This window comes from Manacus candei, unplaced genomic scaffold (genome assembly GCF_025592945.1).
Source record: "Manacus candei isolate 608988 ecotype Guabito, Panama unplaced genomic scaffold, ASM2559294v1 h1tg000015l, whole genome shotgun sequence".
Lineage (NCBI taxonomy): Eukaryota > Metazoa > Chordata > Aves > Passeriformes > Pipridae > Manacus > Manacus candei.
This window is the reverse complement of record NW_026138063.1, coordinates 2,035,720-2,051,893: the sequence shown is the minus strand read 5'-3', so window position 1 is coordinate 2,051,893 and position 16,174 is coordinate 2,035,720. Positions and strand designations below refer to the sequence as shown.

The 16,174-nt window shown below is 44.4% G+C and overlaps 1 protein-coding gene across 1 annotated transcript; it reads left to right on the top strand.

Moving 5' to 3' along the window:
* Nucleotides 1–1,745: 1,745 nt before the first annotated feature.
* ARL14 (ADP ribosylation factor like GTPase 14) lies at nucleotides 1,746–8,375 on the top strand. Its single transcript, XM_051781905.1, has 2 exons — nucleotides 1,746–3,564; nucleotides 6,590–8,375. The coding sequence occupies exon 1, from the start codon at nucleotides 2,641–2,643 to the stop codon at nucleotides 3,292–3,294; it is 654 nt and encodes a 217-aa protein (XP_051637865.1). The 5' UTR covers nucleotides 1,746–2,640; the 3' UTR covers nucleotides 3,295–3,564; nucleotides 6,590–8,375.
* The last annotated feature ends 7,799 nt before the right edge of the window (nucleotides 8,376–16,174 follow it).

Genomic DNA, 16,174 nt, shown 5'->3' with positions numbered 1-16,174 from the left:
ATCTGCTGACTTTAGCGAGTGGAATAACCTGCCCGGGCAACTGGGCGACCTGCAGAGTTTACACAAAACACATCTGTGCTTTGGGCGCAGATTAGTTGGAGCTAAATCAGCTGTCCCGGGTTTATGACTCGGGGTTGTGTAACCGAACCTACAGGCAAACCCTAAACACAGGATAGTCCCGGCCCGGCCGGGCAAACACACCTTTGGACAAAGCAAAGGTGGATGTTCCATCCGTGCTCGGGAGCAGATATGGGGTTAGAACCCGGCAGCAGGAGCTGCATCACACCCTGTCCTGTGGTTTGATCTCACACTAGTTATGAACCCCGAAGCAATGCAGGGAATCCTCACTGGAAGCAGCTCTGGATCACAGGATCCTGCTCTGAACTGAACTCGTGTGGGCTCTGGTACTGTTAGAAATGACCAGCCCCAATGCCCTCCCAGGGCAGCTGCTCTGTGCTGGCCTTCACTTTAATTAGCTGGTGAAAATCAGACTCTGCTTGATCACTGCCATGAAGTGATGGCCTGATGTAAGAAATGACAGTGGTGACCATAAACACTGAACACAGCTGGAGCAGACACAGAGCAGAGAACTGTGTGAGCTTCAAGTCACAGCACGATCCATCCCTGCCAGGCTTTGCCCTTGCTCAAGATACCATGTTTCCTCAGAACTGCACGCTGTTTTCCAGGGAATTCTGATTCATTTGACTGTATTACACATCTCAGAGTTGCCTCCCTGTCTTTCAGTTCGTTCATATACATTATTTATAAGGAAACACAAACCCTTTCTTCCTGGATTTAATACATCACGACCTGCTCCTGCAAAAAGTCCTTCACGTAATCTATACATCTTATTAACTATGAAAAATGCACAGCACTGAGAACATCACTGTCATATTTTGTTGCCCCCAATTAGTTCTGGTCTAACTCTTTTAGCTTCAAGAGATACCAGATTATAACTTGTCTGACAAGGCTGAGGTCTATTTTACGCAACATGTAATATGTGAGCAATCAATGTCGTAATTATTGAAATGATTGTGCTATCAGTCAGCAGCTCCTTTGGCCACCAAGACCTTCACAGCTTTTTGCTGATTATATATTTTCTGAAGCAAAGACAAATGGTTTCTTGGACGTGAGAGCAAGTTAGTGCTACAGTACTTGGTACGTGTTGGGCCAGCCCGGTGTAGGTCTGTCTACTGTCTGAAAAATGGAGACTCAATAGGAATTCAATAATATCAGACTAAATTTTCTGTCTCCTCTTGGTTTGTTTTACTATTTAGAATGCTGGCAAAAGAAATTATCAAGACACGGTTATTTCCCTGACTCTTGTCCCTTTACTGAAGGAAATCTTCATCAGTGGGCAAGCAGAGTAGAGCAGAATGAAGCTAACAGAGATTTTTAATTTCAGGCAGCAGAGTCTCAGCGATGACTGGTTCGTAAGGTCTATATTTACTCATTATATCATCATACAGAGTGCAGTTAAAGTTGTTCATACAAACAGAACCCCCAGCTCACAGCTGTGGCAGGAGGAGGCAGTGCCGTGGTCAGAGGCAGGCGGGTGGAGCAGAGCCCGCCTTTAGAGGAGCTCTGTTACAGTCTGATTGAGTCCCTGGGCCTGGGGAGACTCAGATTAGAAACCACTGACACAGAGTCACAGAGAATGCTGAGCTGGCAGGGACCAAGCAGGGTCATCAAGTCCAACTCCTGGCCCTGCACAGGACACCCCAAGAATGACACTTTGTGCCTGAGAGCCTTGTCCAAACCCTCCTGGAGCTCTGGCACCCTTGGTGCTGTGCCCACCACCCTGGGGAGCCTGGGCAGTGCCCAACACCCTGTGGGGGAAGAGCCTTTTCCTGAGATCCAACCTGACCCTGCCCTGACACAACTTCCAGCCATTCCCTCGAGTCCTGTCACTGGTCACAGAGTGAAGAGATCGGTACCTGCCCCTCTGCTGCCCCTTGGGAGGACGTTGAAGACCCCAGTGGGGTCTGACCTCAGTCTCCTCCAGCTGAACAGACCAAGTGCCCTCAGCTGCTCCTCTTGTGGCTTCCCCTCCAGACCCTTCCCATCCTCGTGGCCTCCTTTGGATTCTCTCTAATACCTTAATATCTTTCTTATATTGTGGTGCCCAAAACTGCACACAGAACTCAAGGTGACATCAGTTTGTTGCTGGAAGATGCACCTTGAGGGCACTTTGTCAGTTTATATATATATTTATATATATCAGATTGATAAGTATGGACAAACCTTAGGATTTCCCCTCCCTGGTTGTGTTTATACATAATTCCTTTTCCAGAATGGATGTGGATGCAGGGATTGATCTCCGAGCACGCACTGAGACAGGGCAGACTTTCCCCAGCCCACGGATCAGGGAATACAGCCAGGCTGCTGGTCCTGGAAGTGTTGGAAGACCTGCTGGAAGGCAGTAACCTTTGTGCCCGTGACCAATTGGCAGGTTACTCATGGTGTCCCACCCACAGGCTTGGCACGGAGGGTGCACCTTGCTGAGCACTGCTGGCCTGTTATCAACCCGATAAACCACCCGGTGTGTTTGCACAGAGGTTTTACTGACTGCAGAGCACAGAGCTGCTTCTTCCCCTTCCTGCCTCTTTTGCTTCATCTCACGGAGGAGGAAAGACATCGATGCAAATTGGCTTCACGGAAGAGAGGGAATATCCCAGCCTGGCTGGAGTGGAGAACTCCAGGGCAGAAATGGGCCACCAGAACACCAAACCCCACAGAGAGAAGCAAGCCAATATAGTGATGCTGGGACTGGATTCTGCAGGAAAATCCACGCTGCTGTACAAGCTCAGGTATAAAGATGCTTTTCTGACCACGCCAACCATCGGCTTTAATGTGGATATGATTGAAACCGGGAGAGATTTTACCCTGACGTTTTGGGATGTTGGAGGGCAAGAGAGAATGAGGCAGGTCTGGAGCAATTTCCTGGAGGGCACAGATGGACTGCTGTACGTGGTGGACAGCTCTGATAAGCGACGGCTGGAGGAATCCAGGAGAGAGTTTGAGCTCATCCTGAAGAACGAATCCATAAAAAACGTGCCGGTCGTGGTGCTGGCGAACAAGCAGGACCTGCCTGGAGCTTTGAGCGCCGAGGAAATCACCAGGAGGTTCAAGATGAAGAAGTACTGCAGTGACAGGACTTGGTACGTGCAGCCCTGCTGTGCCATCACGGGAGAGGGGCTGGGAGAAGCTCTCCATAGAGTGACCACGTTTGCCAAACAGTACAGCAGATCCAAGGAGTCCTTCAAAATCCTGAAGGAATTCGAAACACTTTAAGGATTTCTATGATCAAACTCTGGAGAATGTTAATGTATTTTGTTGGACCGACTAAATCTGGAAATATTGGAGTCTGGGGAACTTTTATACATAAATATTTATAAAGAACTTTGACAATATTGAAGTCTACTGTTATACCTGCAGATGCTTCCGAGATATGACTCTGCAGCATTTTATTATTTTTTTTTTATTTGCTCAGGGTTATTCAGCTCAGAAATGTGGCTGTTGAACAATGAGAAAGGTGGAGTTGAACACCTGGAAACAAAATAGGTGAGAAGTGTTTAAATCCCTTAAATCAGGTCATTTTGTAAGAGGTAAATGAGCCAAGTCATTTGTTCAGCAATGATAAAACGCTGTTTTGTAATAAATACTCTGTGGATGTATTTCTCTTATATGTATATTTATATATATTTATATATATGAAATAGTGGTTTTAGAGCTTAAACTCTTAATTATGTACAAGAGAACTTGTTGGCTATTACTGCATTCTAGAAACAATTACTCCAAACAGGTTTTAACAAGCAGGATCTGCCCCTCAATCAGCCCCAGGCAGAGCTGGGATCCAGTGCTGTCTCTAAGGTGTAGGTCTGATGTCCCGTTGTCCCAGATTTCCATGTGCTGCTTTCCTTGTTTCACTGCTGGATTGCTCTCTTTAGCCAAGAGCAGAGGGATGGGATCAGTCCAGAAAGTGCTGAATCCCAATATTTTTGAAGTGGGGGAGGAACAGGGGAACTGGCTCCTTGGTCATTTTTTAATAGATCTTGACAGATCCTGTCCTGCCTTTACTGAAACCATCTGAAATATTGTTACTGATAAATTTAGGTTTGATTAAATTTGACATAACTAATCCCATTACTACAGTTTGTACAAAACAATTCCAAAGGAAATTTCTGTGCAGATTTCCTGCTGGCTGAAGGAGGGAATTAATATTCTGAATTAAGGCAATGAAGGATTGATAACTAGAAGACGAATTGAACTCTATCAACCATGGAAGCAGTTTAAGGCTGATGAGTTAATAAGCCTGCTCTGTAAAAGCAGGAGAAACGAGATCATTGAATTGTTGGTTGTGATCCAGTTCAATTCCTTCTGCCTCCTTGTCAGAATATGGGATGCCCCAGTGCTTAGGATGCTTTCCTAGATGCCTGGATTTTTTTATCCCTATTCCTACCACGATCTTTGACCACAGACAAATAATTCAACCACTCTGTGCCTCAACAGCGCCTCAAAAAGATGAACTTCCCAGGCATGGGTTCTAGAAAAGTCATGGCCATGATCCTGGAAAAGGGGTCCTCTTATGCACCTTTTTTTTGGTGACAAAATGATGATGCCAGGTCATTCACAGAGGGAATTTGTGTTTCGTTCTTAGTAATAAACAGGCAGGAATTTCAAGTTACAGGAGGGTGAAGCAGCAATAAAATCACCCAGACATACCCTGTTGTCTCATGAATATATTACTCAAAGGCCAAAAAATCATCAGGTGAATTTGCTGAAATAGCAAACAAAGGGAGGTTTCTCAACAGAAGCTGTTGTTAATACTGAGACTAATTACCAGGGGCTAAATCCTGACTCATGTTGAGACTCTGTTGCTAAAAGGAGAGCAGGGATCTGGATTTCTCATTGCCTGGGCTGATGATTTAGGTTCAATATCAAATACCATCTTCTGGCCCTAGAAAGATCTTTAAAAATCATTAACATGATTTTTTGCTGGTTTTCCAAACCCAGCAATTCAATGTTAAGAGAAGTAATATTTCAAATCAATACATTCATAAGCATTTGCATTTTATGGTATATATTGAATTCTCTTAATCTAATCATGTGTCTTTTATAAACCTCATCTTAGTTCTGTGGCCTCAGGACTCCCTCAGGGAGAAACACTCCTGAGAGATTTAATGAGGGAGCACCAGGGTCTCTAATTAGACAAGAAGCAAGTTCTGAAGGGAGAAATAAAGTCCTATAATAGGCCAGCTCATACAGCTAAAAATGAGAATAAGCTTTCAGGCACACAGGCCCTTCTGCAGGTTAGCAAATTACAGCAAATGACACATCAGCTTGAAGAAATATTTTACATTATGCTTTAAAGGAGAGAGATAAACTCTATTCCATTCACTTTGCAGAATATCAAGTACTTAAAAATTGAATTTTCTAAGAGCTTGGTTTCCCAGAGAAGTGAAGCCTGTTATATCTGCCCATGGAGACCCCAACCTTTCGGAATAATTTTGAAGCTTTAAAATAAATATCAATCGAGCTGGAGGTGCAGGTTCTCAAAGGAATTATATACCTGAAAGCTTAATTAAAAAAAATCAGCGAGACAGAGAAAAGTGACCACAGCAGTGCCCCCAGTGAGGGCAAGGCTGATAAGGAACAAAAGGAATCCCCATGGAGATAAATGTTCCCTCTGAGCCACAGGAGAGCCAAGGGATCATCAATGCACAGAGCCTGGCTTTAATTAGTTCCTTTGCTCCTGGATCTGGTTGGTCTTTTCCACCCTGCAGGAATAAGCAAAATACTTGGGGGCTTCCTTAGGGTGGGGAGACCCAGGAGATGGATCCACTGCTCAAAACTGCCTTTCTGGGCCTGCAGCAAAGAACCTCTGTGACCACTCAGCAAGGCCTGGGAAGTTCCACGGGCAGGAAGGGGCAGAGGAAGCGGAACTTTGTGGCTGAGCTGTGGCTGGAGCAGAGCAGAGCTGGTGCCACAGGCTCGCCCCAGGGCCTGGGAATTGTTGGGTATCTGATCCCATCACGTGCTCCATGGTGAAATCAATATCCAGGGAGTCACAAAGGTGTTCCACAGCTTTATCCTGCTCTGGAGAGCTTGGCATCTTTCGGCTGCTTGGCTGAGCAGCATGAGCAGAATCATCTTTGAGTTTCAGAGCACAGCCAAGTGGAATTCTACTGCTGCTAAAAATGCATTCCACAGTACCATGAGAAAAATTTATTCCTGGATAGGTTTTTTTATTTTATTTCATTATTTACAATCTTACAGCGAAAACAATTTTAGGGTTTTTGAAGGCTTTGGGAAGGTGAGAACTCAGAATACTAAGAACACTGCCCTCTGTGGGAGGGGAACTGAAGCCTGTGAGCTGCAAAGTTTGCATGGGATGAAAGGCCTTAAAGAGTTTGGGTCAGATGTTTATATTGCTTCAGGTTTGGGAATTTTTTCCATTAGTCATCCTGGTATTCTTGCATTTTTTTATCGCTGGATTCTGTCAAGTAGCTAAACTGCTGCAGTCCCCCGGTGTCTGCTCACATTCCTTACACAGTTTGCTGTTCCTGTTCCCTTCTGCTGACAGCAGAGTCACCCATGGGGTGCTGGAACACACCTGACATAAGAGTCACAAGGGGAAGAAGGATCTGTGAGACCCAAGGCATGCAGGACCCTGTGCCCTCTCAAGGAGATCGTCCACCAGGATGTGTTTGGATGGGACAATTTAAAAGTTGAGGATGGGGGCCTGTCCTTTTGGCCATTTGTTGACGAGATCGCTGTGGTGTGAAATCATGATGGGTTTTCAGAGACCTGGAATAAGTCATGGAGCTCCCTGGACACAGATCCAGCAGGATGCAATGCCGTTTGAAGGGAAGGTGTGGAGCACTGCAAGTTTGGATGGTAACACTCCCTCCTCCTTTGCCTGGGAGACAACTCTCCAACAATTTGAGCACTCTGCAGAATCAGAGGGAAGTGTAATGTCTGAGGAATGCAGGACAAGGCTTTTCCAATATCAGACAGTGCAGTGCTGGGCGTTACTCAAATGTCTCTGTGTCTCCTCCTCATTCCTGACAAGTAACTGAACTAAAGGGAAGACTTTCCTGGATAAACGAGTCCTAAATCTACTGCAAAGGGAGACAACAATGCCTTGAAGTGCTGAATAAACATTAAAGAGCTTAAAGCAGGTTTTCTTCTCAAAGCAAATAACCCAAGCTACAACCAGGCTTCTTCCACTTTTAATTAGCTCAGGTATTTCTGTTCAGCACAAGACTGTGGACATGTATCTCCTCAGATCCCACAGCCTGGATTATCCAAGGCTCTGTAATTTAGGATGGAAACTCTGGAGGGTGGAGGCCCTGCTTCCAAAGCACACATCACACTGCAGGGACCATTTGCAAATGTAAATTCATGAACAGCAACAAGTCCAAACACATCTGATTTTGAAGGGATTTTAGCAGGTTGTGCATTACTTTGTGCTCCAGTTTCTGCAATGTTCTGTCCTACAGCTGTGATGAATGTTCTTGTACCCCTCCTCCTCATCCAGGACGTGTTTGCAGTGTGCCTGTCCCCCTCATCCAGCTCTGGGCGGGGCTGGATGTGATAACTTTGGGTTCTTTGGTCACCAAAGACACTGCCCTCACCCCTGTCACCTCTGTGTCCCCTCCCCAGCTACACATTTACACCTGCAGGTCCCCCCCTAGCAGAGCTTTCTCGTCCTCTTGTCCTTCCCCAGGTATCACAAAGGCAATGCCTGTTTTCCTGGTCTCTTTATCAGATTTTCACGGTGCTTTTGTGCTCGTTCTCATGCCACTCCTTGTGCTTGGAGTTACCTAAACACAGTTACAATCCCATGTCATTGTTTCCCTCCAGGCCCTTCCTCAAAGCACTCCTTTCCCACGATGTGTGTAAAGCTCCTGCCCATGGCTGTTAGGGTTTTACGACCAGGCCCTTGACCCATATCTTTTGATGAGTATTTTTTATTATTTCCTTGTTCTCCTCGTATTTATTCATCTGTTCCCTTGCAGTGCTTTCTTTGGTGCAAAGATCACCTGTTTATTCTGTGCTTCTGCACTGCTGAGAAGTTCCTAGGCCTTATATTTCTGCTGTAAGCAGCCTGAATCTGGTGAAATATTTCCTAAAACAAGGAATTTTGTGAGTTGAATAAACCATCAGGCTCTGAAACCTGAGCCATGTGTGTTGTTTCTTTTTAGCAAATCTAGATGGCAACTGCAGCAACAATTTCATTGATCCAGACAAAGGCTAATCTCCTCTGGAATTCTCCTTGGCCGTTAAAGGGTAACTGTGCCTTAATCAATAGTTTTCAGTTACTTTATCTAAAGCACACACATTAATCACTGAAGAATGTGGGGCTCTCGACCTTCCCTCAACTGATTCAGGAGCCTGAAAATTCTGTTTCTTACAGGACTGTCACAGATTCCTGTGAGAATCTCTCCTATCATTTGGATGCAGACAAAATGTAAAGTCATTTTGCAAACAGCTTAATTAATATATGATAAATTAATCTCCTCATCGGAGGGGTCTCATGCCCAGGGCCCACTGCTGGTGCCATCAGCTCTTCCCAACAAAAGGCAGTGGATTTCTGACTGAATTTACGTGGTGGTTCCTTTGTTGAGGATTTACAGTGTAAGGTTCAATGTATTTAAAGTATATATTGGTCACAATATGGTTGTGTGCTCCTCGTATGTTGAGTGCATACAAACCCAGCCTGAATTCCTCTGAAAAAGGTTAAACAAAATAAGAAAGAGGATGTTACAGAAAAAAGAACTTCAGGAGTTAATCAGGAGGGGAAGTGGGGGAAGATAAACTAAAGCAACACAATGGAAAAGGGAAGAGAAAAGAAAAATAAATGAGAAACATTCTGAGGGCAAACAAAGTCTGAGTGTGTGGAGATACACAAAGTAATAGAAAGCAAAATCACCTTCCAGCCATCAAGTCTGGAGTGGTTTCTGCACTGCTCTTGAGCTAAGAGTTTGTTGAAAAGCCTTCTCTTCTCTTAAAGTCAACATTTAATGTGGACAAACTGGTCAGAACTTCCCTGGGTTCCCTCTGAACACTGAAGGCAACAGTTTCATATAGATTTTAGAGGCCTCAAAGATGTAATCCTAGAGAAAATACTATGCAAATAACTGGCTTGTAGTAACTCTAAACAATATGAACCCTGAGTATGAATAACTAAAAATATAGAACGCACGATTGAAATCAAATGTCGTGGGAATTAGATATAGTTTCAAATAATTCTTCCATTTAACCTACACGGGAAGACTTTGATATTTCTCAGATGCTTATTAAGAGTTGATTGAGCCTTTCCTTTTGGAAGTTTAAGCTTTTCCAATGAGTCATTTGATTCAGTGATTATTTAAAATAATCATTTATTGCTGACACTATGAGGCTGTTCTTCCCCATGTGCTACTAAAATCCCCTCTCGAGTATTAAGGAAAACCCAAGGCAAACACTAGAAAATCTTTATCTCATCGAGTGGTATTATAAAAAAATTCCTGCACAAAATTCAGTGTTTCCGTGCTGAGACATCTTGTGGTGTGTCAGGTGTCCTGCAGCTCAGCAAAACTAAACTGAGGGGATGGCAAACTCATTCTGAGAGGCTTAAACCACACAGCTAAAAATCCTGCACCTCGTTTTTTTGCAACAAAACCAGCCTAATTACAGCGTTGCTGGGACTCATTTTCAGACATGAAGTATTTCAAATCTGATAGTAACAATTTGTTAAATACAAATTTCTGATATATGTCAAATTCACATTTGTTGTCATTACGCCTTAAGATGAATATTTCACAAGTGCAGAATTTTGTGGCACTGAAATTCCACAACAGGGAGGTCCAAACAAACAGATTCCTAAACTGGAATTGCCTTTATTGGGTTGGGTTTTTTTTACATTGAGTTGGTTGTGATTTGTAAGAGCCCTGAGAAGCAGTTCATAACTAAAATGAGACTTGAATATAAAGAGAAGAAATGAATATTAAAAGAAAGAGTTGATCTCGGTGATCTCCAGTTCCTGAAGCTGCTAAAATGCTGTGTATTTCAGGAAAATTCTTTGGCCATTATTCCCTCTCAAAAGAAAAGCTGAAACAGAAATATCACCCTCTATCAGACAGCAGAAAATCAAGGAAATGTCAGTCCTAATCCTTGGGAGAATGGGCCTCGTTAGAGCTGCTCAGAGCCCTCATTTTCTTCATTACAGGGAAACAAAGAGGGATGCAAACTTGGGAGTGTTTTCACAGCCCTGCCCAATATGAGTCCCTGAGCCTTTCAGAATTCCTTATTCAGTGTGTATCCCAGTTTCCTTTCAGAAGGAGCCCGAAGCACAGCCCTGACAATGGCAATCTGCATCTGGACATTTACATTTTTGTTGCCTCAAAGATGCATCTTGGATTTGATGCTGTTTTATGTGCTAAACTCTGCTCCCTGGCAGTGCTAAAAGAGCTTAAATATGAGATGCTCCCAGAAATGTCTCTGGCTTTGGGATCCTTTCAGTGTTTCTGTGTCCAACACACGTTATCGAACACTTCACACCAGCATTTAATTATCTAAGCATATTATATTGTTAATTTTTCTGACACGGCTCTGAGGATCAGCCTCCCGTTTGGAAACCTGAGGGAGTGTGAGGACAAGAAACCTCCCTTTCTGCAGACAGTCAAGTGGAACAGAATCCAGAGTACTGGAGTTCCCAGGCCTGCCAGCAGATATTAGGTTTTCCTTTCCCTTCTGAAACATTCTGGAACCCACCCAAACCCAGAAATATTTTCTGTCCCTGTCCTACCATCAGTGGTGCTACCAGGGGTTCCTTAAGAAGGATTTGTTTTGGCATGGAAAGACTATATCCCTGGATCGTTCAGGCCACACCAAAATGGTTCATTTCACTCTGCATTTTCTCACTTTTTCTCTCAAGTTAAATTTTCTTCCCTTGCCTTTAATGGGGAATTGTTCTGTTGGAAAGGTGGAGCAGCTGGAAGGCAGGCAGGGAAGTGCAGCTCCACAATCTGCTGATTGATGATCAATTCCTCTTCTTCCTGGGCTATTTGCAGCTGATGGATTTTTGGGATTGACTCCAGCTCTGATACAAAGAAACTTTTTTTTTTGCCAACGGTCATTTCCTGATCTATAATTTTATCTGATCTGGTGCATTAAAAACTGAATGTTTATGGGCTGAATTGTAAAAAATGTCATCAATGGAAATGAAAAGCAATCCCCAAATCAAAGGTTCTATTCGGCAAAAAGTGATATTAAAAGAGAAGGGCTGAGATCAGAAATAGGCTGGTGTGTTATTCCAGAGGCAGCTTTGGAACTCTGAGGATAAATGTGAAGCTGATGCCTCCTGCTCTGTGTCTGCAGGAACGTGGGAGCCCTGGGTGGATTCTCTGCTCCCAGGAGCAGATGTTCAGCTGATGGGAATCAGCAAAGGCCACAGGAGCCAGAGGAGCCACCTTTCATTTGCACCATCTGGGGAGCTGTGCTTTGGGAGGAACAGAATACTGGCTGTTATCTTAGAACTAATGATGTGGTAGGTTCAAAAAACGAAAATAAAAATATAGAGAGTCTTTGATTAAGGAAAAAAAGGGCTCATTAGGGGGTGTTTCACACTCAAAGAGGCCTCGTGGGAGGAGATCCTCTGGGCAGCTGGAATGCTCAGGCTGGAAGGAACACAGGAGAGCCAGCCTGGGGAGGGACAGGGTAAATTAGGGATTGCTCCCAAACTCCATCAGGGACATCCACAGGGCTTTGGCCTGTTAACATCTGAGAGGGGCCAGCACTGGCTCCAGGAGCCAGAACAGCCTCAGTAATTTCAGTGTCTCACACAACGTGATCAAAGTGTTATAAATGGAAAGGCATTGATTCCTACCTACATTTTAGGCTGATTTTCTTTTTCAAGTCTGTGCAGCCCATTACTTTAAGAAACTGTGATGTTAGACAGTGAGGTTTTAGTACCATCCCAACTAAAGAGTATTTTCTGAAGAAAAATAACCTCTTTTTTTTTTTTTTAAGTACAAGAAAAGCTAAAATACAGCACAACCAGTGATTCTAAATGAGCAAATCCAAGGGAAACATGCCCAGGAACTCCCCAGCTTTGGCATCCAGCAGAAATGTCCCCACACAAGAGAATGACCCCTGAGTGTGAGCATAACCAGGGACAGGAGAGCTGTTTAAGTGTCTGTGGGCCTCGTCTTTTATTCCCACTGTCATCCAAAGGCCTTCAGCCAACTTCCATCCACAACCACCTTCAGACCTGCCTTTTGGACAACCCTGTTTTTGGCACACCACATGAAAGATATCCAGAAAATATCCTACCAGCAGTCCCGTGGGCTGCTTTCTTGTTAATAGCAGCTATTCCATTTGTATAAACGCCAGGATTAATGGGGATTTTTCTACCTGCACCACAAATCTTTGCAGCTTTACGTGAGACTTTGTTTCTTATATTAGGGAGATAGTTTTACTTGCTATGAAAAGCCACTCGCAGGAACTGCCTTTTACCTAAATATATGTTTAGTAAATATATAATATATATTTATATATATCTGTCGCTAATAAAAATTTCCTCCTTGAATTGCTATTTCCCAGTCTGAGAACTATGCAAAAATATCAAAGATGCAGAGCTTTGTACTGCAGTAGCACATGAAGTTTGAACAGTATCATAACAAGAGATTTGTGTTATATGCATAATTTATTACGTTGTAGGCACCTACACTGAGCCAAAAAATATCCTTCTAGGAAAAGCTAATTTAGACTCAAAATATCCAGTTGTTTGGGTGTTTTTAAAGACAGCCCAGTGACACTGGGTTAAGAATTCAGAGGGAATCCTGTCTATTCTTCAGAATTTGCCTTCTGAGTGGTTTTGCACTGCAGATCTGAGGTAAAATCAAACACAAATAACGTGGTAATTGTTCCTCCGAGAGCAAAACAGATTAATTAGACTACAGTTACACAAAATGCACTTGATTAACCGCTGATTATGTCTTCAATGAAGTCACGATATAAATTATTCTTCAGACGGTACCAGATCAAAGAGCACTGAAGGATTGTCTTCCTCGGAACATACATAATTTAGGAAGCGAAGCATGTTTTGTATTTCACATGAAGTTACACAGAAGGGAACTGTGCACGTCAGAGTGGGGTGTTAGACCCGGGGATGCAGCAGTGCCATTTGTAGGCAGGTCTGGATTTGAAGGAGGATTCCCCGGGGTGATTCTCAGTTATTTTCGAATGGTTACTCATAAAACGTGATTGTTGTCAGCCCCTTGACTCTGTCAATCTTTTTCCAAGAGCACAGGCGGAAGGTCGGCAGGGGTGACTCCACTGAAAGGTCACTGTCACCAGCTGGGGCCCTGAGTCAGTCTGCTCGCTCCAGCATGTGCTGCCTCTCCAATTCCATCACTCCCAAAGCACACACTTTGGGGAATCGGGGGCGACAGTGGGGGGGGTGGAGGTGGGATGAGCAGGTTTGGGTCAGCAAAGACGTGGAGAAGGCGGTGATGAAAAGGGTGGTGATGGAAGAAAAGGGCTTTTCTTTCCTTTCATAAACTTCTGGGCTGGGCCTTGGACAGTTTGTATTTTTTACTTCACAGCCTGACTAATTACAGGCCGAAGGCATGGGCAGGAATGGAACACGTAGTACCAATGTATTAGAGCCCAATTTCATTATTCATCAGAGACTTTCTTTCCAATATCTAATCTAAACCTACACTCTTTCAGTTTGAAGCCATTCCCCCCTGTCCTGTCCCTCCCTCCCTTGTCCCAAGTCCCTCTCCAGCTCTCCTGGAGCCCCTGGAAGGGGCTCTCAGGTCTCCCTGGAGCCTTCTCTTCTCCAGGTGAGCATCCCCACCTCTCCCAGCCTGTAAATGAGACAGAACACTAATTAAAGAGATGATTTTCTCACTTTTTCTCTATGTAGTCTTCTAAAACATTGCCAGACGGACAAAGCGAATTACTTGTTATAATGTAAATAGGTGTATCAAGAAAATGTCCTTTTTGTCTACCCAGACTGCAATGTGAAAGGGCTGCTGTCCCTGGACCAGGCTGGAATAAAACACTTTACATATTGGTAGACAAGCAGACTAATCAGCCCTGACTAATTTACCCTCCTCATGCTGCTGTGACATAGCTGCTACATTTATGCAACAGATGTGGCTGTGGTGACTCAGCTTCTGCCACTTCTGGTCTCAGTGAGAACTATCTGGAACTATCAGAGCCTCTGAGAAACATCCAGAGACAAAACACACAGTTCCTCACGGTCTGAAAAATCATCGTCTCTGTTTCCACAAAGAGCTGAACCAAGTTCTCTTTTGTGATACTCAGTGTCAGTGTCTGAGTGACTCGGTGACTCAGTTTTCACGCCTGGGAGGCTGCATTTCCCACCAGAGCTTTGACTTCTTTTCTGTCAACATGCAAGACGACAGAGAGGAATCCCCACAACCCCTGACTGATTTTCCAGTCACTAGAAGTGAGTACAGACTACAAACAGGATCAGGGTAGAATATATATATACATATATATTCATATACACACACACTTTCCAAAGAGTACTTCTAGTTATGCACAGAGGTATCATTTTCTAGATCAAATTATAGAAGAAGGAACAAATTTACCATCCTCTCTCTCTGCAAAGGTATGTCTATTTCTTTCAATACTCTTTACCTCATTTCAATAAAAATTAACAAGAGTTTGAACAGCAGCTTTTTCTCCCCCCAATATTCTGGAAGCCTGGGAGGAACAGGTATTACTCTGAGCATATTTTCTTAATAAGTTAAAGCTGTATCCCAAATATCACGGGTGTTGTGAGCTTTCAGAAGGAAATACCCTGGGTATTTTGTAAATAAATCACTTTGTTTTCCTGGCTCTTGTTGATCTCTCCACCTTACCACAAACTTTCTGTGGTCTGATCACCTGCATCACAGAAAAGGTGTAGAATTAAGAGATTTCTTTTGTATTTCTGAACACTCACTGTCAAGAGGCAATAGTTTGTCAGATACAAGTTTCCAATAAGTAATTTTTTTAGAGTTAGGAGTGGTTCTGGGAGAGGGGCAAATAGAAAGTGTAGCCAGGTGAGGAATTAAACTGTCAAATTTTGACTCCATGAGGCGAGCGAATGCAAAGTCAAGTGAGGAGAAGGATTAGACTGTCAAATTTTGGCTCCATGAGGGGAGCAAATACAAACCGTAGTGAGGGGATGTATTAAAGTGTTAACTTTTGGCTCCATGATGGGGGCAAATGCAAACTCTAGAGAGGGGAAAGATTAAACTGCTAACTTTTGGCTCTGTGAGGGGAGTGAATGCAAAGACCAGCTTGGCTCCATGAGGGGAGCGAATCCAAGGTGTAGTTAGAGAGGGGAAGGATTAAAGAGTTAACTTTCGGCTCCATGAGGGGCACAAATCCAAAGTGTAGTGAGGAGAAGGATTAAACTGTTAACTTTTGGCTCCTTGAGGGGAGCTGAATGAAAAGTGTAGTGAAGGGACTGATAGAACTGTTAACTTTGGCTCCACGAGGGGACCAAATACAAAAAGGGGTGAAGGATTAAACTGTTAACTTTCAGCTCCACGAGGGGAGTGAAACGTCAAGTGCGTAGAGTGAGGGGAACAATTAAACTGCCCACTTCCGTATCAGTGAAGGTCATGAACCCAAAGCCTAGTGCAGGTCAGGATTAAAGTGTTAACTTTCAGCTCCATGAGGGGACGGATTAAACTGTTAACTTTTAGCGCCATGAAGGGAATGAACGCAAAGTATAGCACGGAAAAATATTAAAGTGTTAACTTTTGCTCCCTTAGGGGAGCGAATACAAAATCAGGTGGGGAGACGGAATAAAGCGTTAACTTTCGAATCCATGAGGGAAACGAACGCAAAGTGTAGCGCGGGGAAAGACTAAAGCGCTGACTTTCGGCTCCACGAGGGGAGCGAATGCCAAACGAAGACCCGGGTCGCATTAAAGCGTTAAGTTCCTGCTCTGACAGCGGCAGCGCAGGCGCCGCGGCGGGCAGGGAACGCCCGTCCCCGCCGCGCTGCTCCTCCCTCCCCTCCTTCCCCGCACCGCCCAAGATGGCGGCGGCGCTGAGGCGAACGCCCCCCCCTCCTTCCTCCTCCCTCCCGCGTCAGCGCGCGCCCGCTCCCTCCCTCTCGCCGCCGCGCGCCATTGGCCGCGGGGCGCGCGCGG